Source organism: Chlamydotis macqueenii, chromosome 17 (genome assembly GCF_036417535.1).
Source record: "Chlamydotis macqueenii isolate bChlMac1 chromosome 17, bChlMac1.mat, whole genome shotgun sequence".
In the NCBI taxonomy this organism is placed as follows: Eukaryota; Metazoa; Chordata; class Aves; order Otidiformes; family Otididae; genus Chlamydotis; species Chlamydotis macqueenii.
The window spans coordinates 8,408,711-8,422,972 of record NC_141572.1 but is presented as its reverse complement, the minus strand read 5'-3'; the positions used below and the strand labels follow the sequence as shown (position 1 = coordinate 8,422,972).

General features: G+C 41.5%; 1 protein-coding gene across 2 annotated transcripts in view; it reads left to right on the top strand.

The window, feature by feature from the left end:
• The window catches only part of ZDHHC8 (zDHHC palmitoyltransferase 8), a 113,565-nt gene that overhangs the window by 93,421 nt on the left and 5,882 nt on the right, over positions 1–14,262 (top strand). Inside the window, exons 4-10 of one of the 2 annotated variants that reach the window (XM_086761719.1) lie at positions 1,336–1,508; positions 2,197–2,299; positions 5,182–5,273; positions 6,964–7,102; positions 7,862–7,979; positions 8,713–8,822; positions 11,654–12,690. In XM_086761719.1, coding sequence (XP_086617845.1) covers positions 1,336–1,508; positions 2,197–2,299; positions 5,182–5,273; positions 6,964–7,102; positions 7,862–7,979; positions 8,713–8,822; positions 11,654–12,690 — 1,772 coding nt within the window. Of the gene's footprint in view, positions 1–1,335; positions 1,509–2,196; positions 2,300–5,181; positions 5,274–6,921; positions 7,103–7,861; positions 7,980–8,712; positions 8,823–11,653; positions 12,691–14,262 lie in introns of both variants that reach the window. The other variant, XM_086761718.1, reaches the window with a different exon arrangement.

Here is a 14,262-nt window from a genome sequence, read left to right as displayed (position 1 = left end):
TATTCTAGGAGAGCTTGGAGACAGTGACAGGAGCGACAGTACTGGCTTTTCCATGTGGAACCCATTCAGGGTTGTAATTCACATCTTTTAACTTTCGGTCTCGAATGTGCAATAAAAATTCTTCTCCAAAATAGAAAACTTTTGAGCTAATTTGATAAAAAAGAACAAACAACAAAAGCCAACACTACTTGCAGAAATAAAATCAGTTAAAACCTACCAGCTTGCTGTGAACCAAAGGACCCAAAAATGAATCTGTGACAAAAGTAACCAGATTTTTGTTCTCTGTACTGAAGTGTTCGCAGTGGGTACTATGAAGTTTCATAATCCATAGATGTTTTAGGCTGCATACAACCAGATTTGCATAGCAGACATATGCTATGTCAGCATTTCAGATATAGCCTGAAATTATCTTTATTAAATTTCTCCTGTCATTTTCTAATGTGCTTTGAGAAAGCTTTGTAAGTTTTGTGTAAGTACATTGTGCAGAACTTAAAAATACAAAAACCCCTTTGTCAGCGTTGAGGAATGTTTAAAAATAGCATTACCACAAAACAAAGAATAAACAATTCATTTGTTGAAATAATGAGTGTGTAATATCTGTTCTGAAGAACACAGAAATGAGACAGGTTTATTTCTTGCACTTGATCTTGTCTTCATGTCAAGAATAATCCCATTGAAGACAGTGGATTTACTTACTTATAAAACTGTGTAAAGGCACTTGAAAGGTGTCTGTGCCTTGCCCTCATTATTAGATTTCCTGTTAAAAGGGATCTGACTGTATGAGGGACTTTGAACTTTTGATTGACACAAATAGTTAGATTTGGATCCGTAACTATTCATGAACTTGTGCAGAACTTTGCCTGTGTCTTGTCCAGCTGTTGGTTTTCTTTGGGATCCTGCTTGGTAAAAAGTGTCTTTTGTGATGTCCGTCGTTTACGGTGGATTCATTCAGCTATGTATAAATACAGAAATGTGGAGTAGAGAATTCTGCAGCAGTATTGCATCTTCAAAACCTTCTAGGTTATAACAACTTAATTGTAACTGACTCCTCACGCTAAAGATGATAAAAAAACAGTGCTTCTGCTGCTAGCAGATAAATAGCCTGCCTTTTATTTTTTAATATCCTCCCTTTGAGTCCTATAAGCACTCAAGTACCTTTCCATCCATAGATACAGGAACCACTTGATCCTAAGAAGAGCCTTATGAAGAGAGTCTAGCATGTTGTAAAGCTGCAGAACTAGCCTGATGTAATTTTACATGAACATGGTTCAGATTTATCTCTTAATATGATTTCCCATTTGGATATTGTTCCCTGTCTCTCCCTTTCTTTACAAGGATTTTGACCATCACTGTCCATGGGTCAACAATTGCATAGGACGGAGGAACTACCGCTATTTTTTTCTCTTCTTGCTGTCCTTAAGTACGCACATGGTTGGAGTATTCACCTTTGGGCTCATCTTCGTACTAAACCACATGGAAAAGCTGGGAGCAGCTCATACTACCATTACGTATCCTTCTTTTTGGTCCTTCAAGACTCAAAGTGGCCTTGAGGAAAATGTGAAAGAATGAATCTGAAGATTTCCTGGAACTGGTGGAGATCTGCTCCTCTCCTGATCCCTCATTGCTCTTCCCCTGTAAATGCTTAGTGCAGGTTTTCGTCTGTACCCATCTTACCCGTGTAACCATTGATTACCCCCAAAACTATAGCTGACCTGTTCTATGTCTCAGTCTTTGCAATGACAGCCCAGCAGAAGGGTATGCTGCCTCCCTGAATTTTACTTTCAATTGTGTGTGACTTTAAACTGCTGGGTACTATTTACTGTACTTAAAACTCCGTTCCTGTATTTTAAAGCAGAGTTTGCCCTGGAAGCAGTCCCCCTGCATGCTAGTGTAATGCACGAACCACTGGCTCCGAGGGGTGCTACCCCTATGGTAGATTAGTGCAGAACGGTCTTTACAAAATGGTTAGAGCCAAAATCAATGAGTTCACATTATTTTTTAACCATCTCAAAGATAAGGACCCAGGCTATGAGCAGATGGACTTAACTTTGAGATAAAATTTAGTTAGAGCTAATTAAAGGTGAAGAACACCCTCCCTATTTCCAAGATGTTTTTTTTCACTCCTTTTCCTCTCCCTCTCCTTCATAGCCTCTTTTTCCCTTCACTCATCACAGTTTCTTTAACTCCTGGATACAGAATGGCTGTCATGTGCGTGGCTGGGTTATTCTTTATTCCAGTCATTGGCCTCACTGGCTTCCATATTGTTCTGGTGGCCCGAGGGCGCACAACGAATGAACAGGTAAGAAGCTATCCTTTCTCTGTGTTTGTGGCTAAGATGTTCAGTTGGAAAGGAAAGTCAGCAAGTCAGCTTGGATAAAGGAAAAAATGATCCAAATCTTAGCAGTAACACTCTTACTGGAGCTTTTGTGAAGATCAGGGAAGATTGCCTAGTGTTTCATTTTCAGATTTTTTTCTTGAATGCAAGCAAAGATTTCCCCCTTCTAACCACTAAGGATCAACCCAGGCTGATTTACCATTTAAAATCTACTACATGGTGAGTACCGTCAGCCCTAGAAGCTCAAACCTTATGAGTCAGACTGAACAAACCATGAGATTGAATGAGAGAAATAAAGGAAAATATTAAATGCTTTTGCCCTGTCTCCTGATATTTTGAACTCCACTAGCTAACCCACACTGCACATAATAAGGTCTGAGCTAGCTCTTTGTCTTGCTCTCGTTCTCATGCGTGTGCACACATGCGTATGTTGGACCTGACTTGTTTTGCTTCTTCAAACCAAGTGCTAACATGACATCTTGTGCCAAAAAGCTTGTAAAACTTTAGTTCCCCTGCAGTACTCAAATGTATATTGATGGCTTCATCCTTACATAGCTTGTGTGGCTGCTGTGCCGACTGTAAGAGTTCAAGACATCTGTCTGAGGCCAGGCCTTTGTTAACTGGGATGAGATTGTCTCCTATCCCACAAGAGACAATACAGACTTTTATCCAGAGTAGTGTGGGAGGTTTACGTAAGCAAAGAATCTGAAGTCATCCCAAATTGTTGTCTAACATGGCCTTTGAACAAAGCAGGCTTACTGTAGTTGTAGATCTTTAAATGCTTTTCTCTGTCCTGCTTGGAATCAGCTGCTCTTAAATTTTAATGTTATTTTGACCCAGTGTTAGGTTTGATAGTGCTAACAATGGTAGCATGAAATCCAGGGCATTTCCATCTTTCATGGTCTGCCTTAGGCTTATCTTTGTGCAGTGATGAGAACTGTCCATGAAAATTTTAGGCTGAGGAGGAAGGAAAAATTCAAATTAAAAAAAAAAAGTAAAATCAAACTTCTTATGTTTGTGGCTACACTAACATTTTGGAAGGTTGAGAATTTTACATTTAATTTGACTGAAATAACTATTGGAAAATGCATCCTAGCTTGGTTTGGTTTCCTGAGCTACCAAACCACTTGAGATTAATTCATCTTCACATGCCATTTTTTGAAAATTAAATATAATGTGGTCTTAATTTCTATTTAGTTATATGTACTGCCTGTCTGTAACTGGAGGATGGATGTTCCCAGCCTTCAGGTCCCTTTCAAAGGAAGCATATCTAAGTAATTAGAGCACCAGGCCAGGAGTGATGGATATGAGATCTGCTCCTGCCTTTGCCACTGTTGTAAAACATTCACTTTTCTCCTGCAGTCTCACTATTGATTCTCTTTTCTTGCACTGTTAGCTCTCTGCTGTCAGCTTTCCAGTTACAATATGCTCAGCTACATTTGTCCTCTTTTCCCAGTACTTTTTATAGGCCAGTGATACAGACACTTTTGGTGTTCTACTGTAAATTTTGGTATTCGTTCATTCCAGAGTTCATAGGTTTTGAGCATTCATAGTAGGCAAACTGTGAGTGCAGAGTGGCTGATTTTAGATGATTGTGAGCTTTCTGAATGCATCTGAAAGTCTTTTATGGAATCAGAATAACCCATAACCCAACATCTGCTCATATCCTGATATTTTTAGTTTCTGAATAGAGTAAATAAATATCCTTCCTTCTGCCACTGCTTTCTATCAGTGGATTTCCAACTACTTTAGAAACCAAATTGATATAATTACTAATGTAATCTGGGAGTTAGATAAATTTTACTTTCATATTGTGTTTGAGAAAATAGGCACAGAGATATGAAGTGCTTTGCCAGCATCTGGCCCAAGTCAGCTTAAGGCCAGGATTGAACGCAGATGTGCCCAGTGTCCCAGGTTCGTGCTTTAGTCATCGGGTTACTCTTCCAACACTCAGAACTTCCAACATTTCTTTCTTGGCCTTTAAAAGAGTTTTATGTTATAGCAAAGAGACCAGCATAATATATTGCAAAATCATTTAATCGTTGTTATTTTCTGTGCAAGTAATTGAAGTATTTCTGGTACTTTGTCAACTTGTTGCTAGATCAGAGCTGCGGGTTGTTTAAAATGCGTTACTTGCAAACAGCAACAGTAATGCTCTTAATGGCAACCACTATTAATCTCTCTGGCTTTATTGGTATTTATCCCCATATGATACTTTCAAGTATCTGCCTGTAGAGTACAAACCCTTTCTAATGCTTATGAAGCTTTGAACGGATCCCGCCAGTCTAATGAGGCTTGGCTTTTATTAAACTAGCTCATTTCCAAGCAAACATCATAATCACCAGGGAGTTCCTGGCACCCTCCTGCACAAGGCAGTGGTTCATGCTGGTTGCCGCTGGAGATGGGAAGCTGATAGAGAGGAAACATTGCTCTCGTCCAACATTATCAATGTTGAGTTGACATTCCTGTTTGTTTGGAGAGGACTTGCCAAGGCAGAGGAGTGGAAGTGACAGGGGAATGAAAGGGAGCAAAGCATAATGTCTGGCTGACGGTAGGCATGAATGTAATGCTTTTTGGTAGATATGAGCAGAGTGGAGAGGTGAACCTGGCCACTTTGAAACACAGCCACATGGAGCTCACTGCCCTCTTGGGAAGGGATCTTTAGGTGGTGTGCCTCCTAGCTAGAAGTAGCTGATGGAGGTGGTGTGTTAGGGCAGGAGAGAGGAAGTGCAGCATTCAGAGAAAAAGGATCTGTTTGGGAAGGACAGTAGGGTCAGAGCAAGGCATACTTACTCTTGACTTTTATATAACCAGAGGTTTGAGCATTGTCCTGAATATGTTTCCAGGTGACAGGTAAATTCCGTGGGGGAGTGAATCCTTTTACCCGAGGATGTTGTGGAAATGTGGAACACGTGCTCTGCAGCCCGTTGGCTCCCAGGTAAGAGAAATGCTCTCAGCTGGGAATGCGGGAGGTAGAGTAGTTGTTGGGACAGAGGAAGAAAATGTGCTTGGTTTGTTTGGCTCACAAAACCATTGATGAAGTAACAGAGAAGTAAAGCAAAACACTCCTGAATGCAGAGCTCTGTGATAGCTGCTTCACTGTTGCATGGCTATAACCTGTCCAAGCAGTTGCTTTCTTCATCTAATTCGTAACCCTCATCCCAGAAATGTTTATCTTGAATGAGCATGTCAAATTATATCAAGAGCTGGTACCTTTACCTTCACCAACTTGTTCATCCAGTGGATTTCAGTAACAAGGTAAGCTTCAGTATGTTATCATACTCCCAACACGAGTTTTTGCACTGTACAGTCAATGTCCAGGTATTCTAGTCTGCTGGAGAAAAGGAAGGAATCTAAAATCAGCCTTCCTCCTTAAGACTTAAATCTAATTTAAGGCTGCTGTGGTTTTCAATCTCACTGGCACCTTCATTATCATAAAACAGATTTTCAGTGAGGTCTACATCATGGAACTTGGGATTTTATTTATGGCTTTCTATTTTGGGGAAAATTGATTTATTGTTTCACATTTTGAAATCAGGATTTTAATGTGATAGATCAGGTGGAGTATAAATATCCTAGATGCTGAGCTGTCCAGCCTACAAACATGTTAATAATGGTACTACAAGAGGACTTATTTGAGCCTCTTCAGGGTATTGAGCAATTCCAGACCCTGGCACTATTATCTGCCCTTTTTTTTTACCCCTTTGCTATGGAACAAAGAAACTCTGAAAGTCTGTTATGTGTGTTGAAGTGAAGACACTGGAATAGCTGCTTCTCCAGCTTACCAAAAGTTGAAAATCAGGTCAAGATAATTTAAGACAGCCAGATATCAGAAGCTGGGAGACACTCCTGTTAAGAAAGGGGTGTGAGTACTATCCTCATGACTATTCTCAAACTTTTAGTAAGCAGAATGTCTGTGTTTTGTGAAGACCTGTTCAAACTGTCCTTTATATTGAAAGTCACTACTAGAATGTACTATTCACTAGATAAAACAGAGAACGCTCATGTGCGTATTGATATTTAGGCATTGTACAGCCACTATGCAGTTGCACTTACACAGTTCTAGTCCACTGGAAAAAAATCAGATCTCTAAAGTCAGCCATTTCCCTTTGGATTTGTTGCTTCCTGTAGACCTGTCTGTTTCTTTTACCTTCATTTATTTGAACACTCTAAACACGCTACAGAAACAAGTCACCGTGTGGTAAGCTAGAACTGACAGCACATCATCTTCTCCATGTTAACTCCCCATGTGCTGGGTCTTATTCCCCCAGTCACCGTCTTCTACCGCAGGGAAGCTGTTTCGTGTTAACTAGGTAAGATCTAGTAAATCACTTCCATTGGTGGTAAGCTTCTCTTTCTCTCTTCATGTGAACTGTGCTCTTGTCCATCAGTGCTTCAGAAATTACTTGGGTTTTGTAATGCATCCTCTCCTTTTACTCACTAAAAAAACCACTGATCTTTTTTATTGCTTTTTTAATTATTGCATCCATTGAAATAAATGAAGTTTGCTTACCTAGATTCTGACACATTCTTAAATCATACTCTGGAAGCAGGAAGATTTTCTTGTCTCTGTGCCTTGTTCTTAGGTTACTGTTTATTTTAATGATGACTGTTGAACAATCAATCAGGTACATAGTTGAGCCAAAGAAAAAGCAAGCTGTGAGTGTGAGTGTGAAGCCTCCGTTCCTCAGACCTGATTTATCTGAGCGACAGATCACAGTGAAGATCAGTGACAATGGAATCCAAGCCAACCTCAACCGGAGTAAGGTAAGGCAGCCTTCAAGAGATGCCGTTAAAATGCATGGCTGAAGCATTATCAAGCCCAAGAGTGAGTTTGTCATTGAAAATCTCTTTGAGATGATGCATTTTTTTGATAAAATGTTAGACATTGACTCCTTGTCATATACTTCATCCTCTGAAAGTAACCCAGGTTCAGCAGCAGCAGCAGCTCTTGATCCAGTAACAGCCCTTTTTGCAGCTCCGTAATAGAATGCTTCTGGGCATCTTTTGGAAGAGATGGTGGTTCTTTGCAATAGAGGTTGCCACCTCTTGGTGTTCAAATTAATTTTAACTAATGTAACACATCGTGGGAACCCTTGTACCACCAGGTCAGCTCTTCTACTTCAAAGCAGGTTTTGAGCTTCCCGACTGCAGGAAGTCTTGTGGATTCAAAAGACTCCACTTTGCAAGACTTTTGTATATAGTTACTTGTTACGCTCTGGATAGTTACTTGCTGAGAGCTGCCTAGAAAGTTGCTGGAAAGTGCTAGAAAACACTATTGTCTTCTACCACGTATTAACTAACATGTTGATAATGTTATTTAGCATGCCAAGTAGACTAGGATAGTGCTGGCTTGTTATGACAATGCTAATTTTACACATGACAGTCCTTGTCCGCAGTAAATGCGAAATCATGTTTGTCAGTATAGGTATAGGTAGGGCTTGTTCTGCAGTACATCCAGCATTCTGACACATGCTGTTATTTAACCAAGTTGTGAATAATGATAGATTCTCTGGTTGTTTTCAGTCTAAAATTAGCCTGGAAGGTCTGGAGGATAAAACCATGGATGTGCAACCACCTCTCCCTCCCAAAGGAGATCCAAGCAAGTACTCTGAGCTGAAAGGACAGCTGGGGACCAATGAAGGTATAGTTAATATGATCAATGTTTTAATAAGAAGAAAATATTTTAGCCTCTTTAAAAGTCTTCTGCTATTCTTTCAAAACAGTACTGGGATCTGGGGGAAGTTTTTTTTCTATTTACAAGAGCTCTGAGCTAGAGAAATAAACAGCAGAAAAGGGGGAGAAAAGTCAGCCTGAAGTGGTTCATTCAAGCCTAAATTGGGTATTTCATTTCAGTTTCACAGAGTTTTAAAACCTTTTTAAACCTCCTCTTAAATTTTTGATCAATTTTAAAATGAAAAATGTAATTTTGAACTAAAGAATCAGAAATATTAGTATGAAATGCTTAGGCATTACAAACTGAATTATTTAATTAATGAAAATGTGAAATTAAAGCTTTGATGCTATTAAAGAAACCTTCCCCCTCCCCCCCAGACAAAACTAGTAGCTGAATTAAACCCAAATATCTAGTATTTCAAATCACGGCAAAATTGCTACTCACCAAAATATGTCACCCCACTTAATATATTAGACCTTGGTTCTTCTTCTCTTTAGATTGCTGATCTGATAGCAATGTACTGTTGTTTCCATAGAGGCCCCATTGATTTTAGTGGAATTCTGCACAAAAAGACTGCAAATTTTATTCTTTCCAGAACAGATCTGTTTGCAGAGGACCGTGGATGGCAATGAATTAGGGATGATAGTGTTCTGTCCACACATTTTAATAGAAAGTCCTTTTTTTTTTTTTCCTTTTACAGAAGGTGGCCTTTCACCCAAACTGATCAGCCCTCCTACGCCTGCCATGTACAAGTATCGACCGGCTTTCAGCAACAATCCCAAGGTCCACTACCACGCTACGGCTGAGCAGGTGAGTGAGCCTGGGAGAATCTGCTCCCAGCTGACACCAGGCAACGTGGAGCTGAGGGTAAATTCACTGCAGAGCTCTAGTGAATGTCAGAGTGTAAAAGTAATTAACACAACTTGGCATTGTTGTGCGACAGTGTGTATTTTCACTATGCTCCTTATGAAAACATGTCTGCTTTCGCAGCTTTCCTCCGTTGAGCTTGACACATCTGTCCTGCTGACAGGTGCACACTGCTGCTCTGCCAGTGTCTCGGCCTGATCCCGAGATGCTGAGAAGTGTCACCTCCCATTGGCTTCTCCTGTCACAGGTGCCAACTCCCATTCACTTCAGAGGGAGCTGCACATGCATAGCGCTTTTCTGGATCTGACCCTTTAGCCAACAGACAGCATACTCAGTGATGCCTTAAGATATCAGCTTGCAAAACAGAAGCAAATGTTAAAGCCTCCCAAGAGATATTTTTAGTTAAAATTCATGGAAGATTCCTCATGTTTGACCTTCCTTAGCACCTTCTCAGTGCATTTGGGTTATATAATAGAAAAAAAAAAACAACTTCCTAACACTTGGCATCATTTCCTTCTATCAAGAGAACTGAGGTCCAAACAATTGGAGAAACTTGCTCTGGGATTTTGGCTGTTTTTTCTTTTGCTTAGGAGTTTTGAAACAGCTTACACTGTTTCCTTTGGAAGCAAAGTGCAAAATTAAACCCACTGCTAATAGGCTTGTTTTTCTCACTTAATTCTCATGGTTTTGTTGCAAATATTCCTTGGCCTTCCAGGACCTGAGAACAACAGTTTGAAAATCACTGGTCTAACTTGTGTATTTGCAATATGCATCCAAATCTTTGTACACTATGGAGATACCCTTCATACACACATGCCACACACAATGCAGTTTTCTTACCGTTAATTTAATCACCCCTGCAGTAACAAGAAGGGAATGATATAAATAAGGAAAGGAAAATATGGTAGAGATATATGATTGACTGTAGCAACACTGGAATAAGACGGAATGTTCCTTAAATGGTGAAGAAAACTTTTCTAGTATTCTTCTCTTTAACAACAGTGTGTTCACTGTATAAAAAAAAAATTAATATTCTATCATCTTCACTTTATTACATGAGAAAAATGGCCTGACAGTTCCAAATACTCCATTTATAGGCATCAGCTAGCAATTTTGAGTTGTGTAAGCAACACATAGTGTTTTGGGTCATGATGCTGAAAGTCAGAGGGCCACGGGAGGCCAGCTTGTTTTATTCATTCAGTACCTAGCCATAGGTGCAGTATAGATACAGGACAGGACCTGATTTGGCCAGGAGACTGGGCAGGAGACTGTGAAATGATGACAGGGTACAGCATCTTCACTCTGAGTGTTGCTGTTTCAATCCTAACCTAAAATATGTTGTTACTATAGGCTGATTGGTGTGCACACAATCAGCTTTGTCGACTTGTTCAATTTTATAGTAGTCACAGCTTTCTAGTAGCCACGTGAGAATATTATAAAAATGAGTTCACTTGGCAAGCTGATAGGATAGCGTGTGTTTGTCTGCCAAGCCGTATCTAAGTATAAGGTACAAAGGGAAAGAGAGTAGCTGCTGCGAGGAATGTCGCGTTGTCTCTTCTGTATCAGTTCTTCAGCTTGTCAGTGTAATTCTGCTTTTGAGCAGCGAAAGCTGTTAGGAAAGAGGGATCGGAGCACAAGTGTAAGTAGCACAAATACACCTATAAGCTACGTCATTGCTCACTCCTACTTCACAGGCTGTCACTTGGTCTCCTTTTTCCAGAAAAGGCCAAATTTAGCACCATGCTCTAGGAGATAGTGAGCTGTTTTGCATATTTCCCTATCTTCTAGCTGAAAGAAAAAAGCTTGAAGAAAAATGTAGAATGAAACAGATTTTTGCGAGTTATGCTTTTTCGGATAATTTTCTGTTTAAAAAAATAGATAAAGAACTATCTGCATTGACTGCATTTCTGATTAAATATGCGATTGGTAATAGTTCTTCTTTTGCAGAGCCAATGTATCCAATTTATTGTGCATTATGGCAAAATTTTCCTTAAAAGCAAAAAATATTTGCTTAGCACAGAGTGGCATTTTAAGTGAACAGAACTGTAAGCAATCCTTCATAGAATAAAACAAAGTGAAGTTCTGTCTATTTTGAGTGCACATAAATAAAATATGGTCTATACTTCCTTCTCTGATGTGGTCACTCTCTCCTACAGACACAATAAAAAAAAGAGAAAATTGCTTCATTTCATTGTCTAAATGGTAGGAAGGAGCCTCTCTGCTTTAATTAAGTTTAGGTGCTTAATTTTGAAGACTTATGACCAAAAATTCTGAATTACTGAATATTCATAGCTCTGAGTGAAGTGGATAAGAGTATGCTGGTCCCCAGTGTGTTGAAATGGAGCCTAAAGTATTTCTGACTCAGCATGCAAAACCAGACATCCCTCAACTCAAGAGCTATTTGTAGAAAACCTGAAGTGAAGTGCTTTTTCCAAGGGCAGTATTATCAAATTACAATCTGATTTACCTTGACTGAGATGGAGTCTCAGTTGAGAAGGTCTCTCGTTCTGTGTTTTCAGTGTCCATGTATTGACATATTTATTACGGTCAATATTACTTAGCGGTTATTATGAATAACTCCTCCTTGCTTCTAAGGTGCTTATCCATATGCTGAACAGGAGTTAGGAGATTCCCTATAATGAACCTGTGTTACAGCTGGGCTAAGAGTCTGGGAGAAGACCTCCAGCTCTTTTCTTCCTGTACGCTCACCATGGAGAGCAAACCTGTACTTACATATCATTGGCTTCTGTTTCTCATCTTCACCTCTACTTTAGATCACCATGCAGGAGGGACACAGTCAAGGGGCTCTGATAGAAGAGGATGGCGGGAGCCTTGATTACCAGTCCGAACCCAGCCTGGACATCCCCAGCTACCGGAAGAGCTCCCTCCACAAGACCTATCAGTCTTCCCCACTCCAGATAGATTCCTTTGCCGTCAATTCACGATCCCTGAGCCTGAAATCTGCTGGCAGGAGAGGGACAGACAAAGTGCCCCTTCACCCAATAAAGTCTGAAGGGGCGGCTTCCACCCCTTACAAAAGCATCTTTTCTCCCAATTCCTTGGCAAACAGAAATGGGAGTCTTTCATATGACAGTTTGCTAAACCCCATGTCGCCCTCGGGGAGGAAGTGCATCGCCCATTCTGTGGTTAGCTCCGTTGGGTACCACTCCCCATATTTATCAGCCAAAATGTGCCATCTACGGGGGAGTGAGCTGCAACGCCAGCCACCGCAGAGCTTCAGCCCAGTGCTGGGAGGTCCAGCTCCACATCAGCGAGACCCCTCCCCAGTCCGCTATGATAACCTTTCCAAAACCATTATGGCATCCATCCAGGAGAGGAAAGAGATGGAAGAGAGGGAGAAGCTTCTCCACTCACACCCCGATTCAGTGTTTGCAGACTCAGGTGTCTATGACACCCCTAGTTCTTACAGCCTTCAGCAAGTCAGCACGCTCTCTGAAGACCCACGCAGCATGGCAATGAGATACGGATCTAGAGACAATCTGATGGCTGCTACCAGTTTTAGCACAAGGAACCCTATACTGCAGTCCTCAGCATCTTCACTCTCCAGTGCAATGACAAGAGCACCAAGGACTTCCACAACCTCTCTGCAAGCTGATTTAGCCAATAATAATGTCCAGTCCCATCAAGCACTACAGGGCAGGGTGAGCAATGGCTCCTACAAATCCCCAGGCCACCAGGTCCCGTCGTCCCCCACAGGGATGCCTAGGTCACCCTCTTATGGAGGCCCGAAGGCTGTCTCGTTTGTAAACACTGTGGAAATAACAGAGGTGCCATCAGTGGGAGCACAAAGGTACGTACTGCTTTAGGTGCTGCTTGGCGATGTGAATCTGTTTGCAAGCAAGTGCAGAGCGCTTCGCTGGAGGCACAACTACATGTTTGCTGTGGGCCAGCGAGTGTGGGAGATTTGTGGGTGCTCTTCAATTCTGTAACACCCTCATAGCACCTTTAACATAACAAAGTGTTTGCACATTTGCTGTAACTTGAACTACAGGCAGTCAGTTAAGTTGTAGAAGTCAGAAGTCAGTGATTTAGTGTCTTAGCTGAACTGGGTAGTTATTTGCAAGATACAAGGCAGCTTATCCCTCCTGTTTTGGAGAAAAGGGTGGAGCTGTTTTAGTTGCAGCCTAAAGGGAGGCTGGACCCAGCCGTTAGTTGCACGCAGAGGCAAAGCTGGGATGACAACATGTGCAAGTGTGTCCTGCACTGAGGAACATAGAGACCAGTCCTGGAAATTGTGCTTGGCATAGAGAGCTATCTATTTAGCTGTGTTGAGTGTCCCGTAATACAGAACTATTTGTAAAAGCACAGACCATCTTGCCATTACCTTAAGGCTTTGCTGTCTCCTTCTTTTCCGTGGAAAAGCGTGGGGAGAGAGAGGATTTGCTGTGCTGAGAGCCTGAGTAAGTGGTATCTGAGCAAGATCCTCAGCTGCAGCTTCTGCATCCATTTATCTTTCTTTCTTTTCCTTCTGGAGACTGTAGGCCTTGATATGGAAAGTCTGAAAAGAGCTACATGATCCTGCTGCAATATTTCAGCAATGTTGGATCCCGGAAGGCTCCTCAGAAATATCTAGGCTTTCTTCACATCTGGCACTTACTGTGCTATGCTGTCTTCCGGTTAAGGTCTCAGGTTTCTCACTCCAGCATTATCCAGTGTTTTGGGGAAAGTTATTGAGATGTGAGAGAACCATTATTGCTTCCAAAGGAGGCTCCGGGGGAGACCTTATAGCGGCCTTCCAGTACCTAAAGGGAGCCTACAGGAAAGATGGGGAAAAACTCTTCAGTAGGGCCTGTTGTGACAGGACAAGGGGTAGCGGGTTTAAAATAGAGGGAGGCAGATTCAGAATTGATATAAGGAAAAAATAATTTTACGCTGAGGGTGGTAGAACACTGGCACAGGTTGCCCAGAGAGGTGGTGGATGCCCCATCCCTGGAAACATTCAAGGCCAGACTGGACGGGGCTCTGAGCAACCTGATCTGGCTGAAGATGTCCCTGCTCCTTGCAGGGGGGTTGGACTGGATGGCCTTTAAAGGTCCCTTCCGACCCTAACGATTCTATGATTCTGTGTGTGTTTTCCTGGTTCAGGTCCCCACCACTCTATTCTCTAGCGCAGGCACAGCTTAAACGCGTAGCGGAAGCCGGGCTGGTGCGAGCTGATGGACCTGCTGCTCCAGCTCCAGGGCCCAGCTGTCAGACCAGGTTGCCACATAAGAAGCGCTTTTAGTTTTAGAGCTATTCTGAGCCTATCAAGAGCTGTGTAAAAGTCCAGCATGGTTTTTTTTTTTTTGTTATGCAGACACATGTAAAGAAAGAAATTGCCTTTTGAATACATTTAATCCATCCCTCTAGCCTCCAGAAAAGT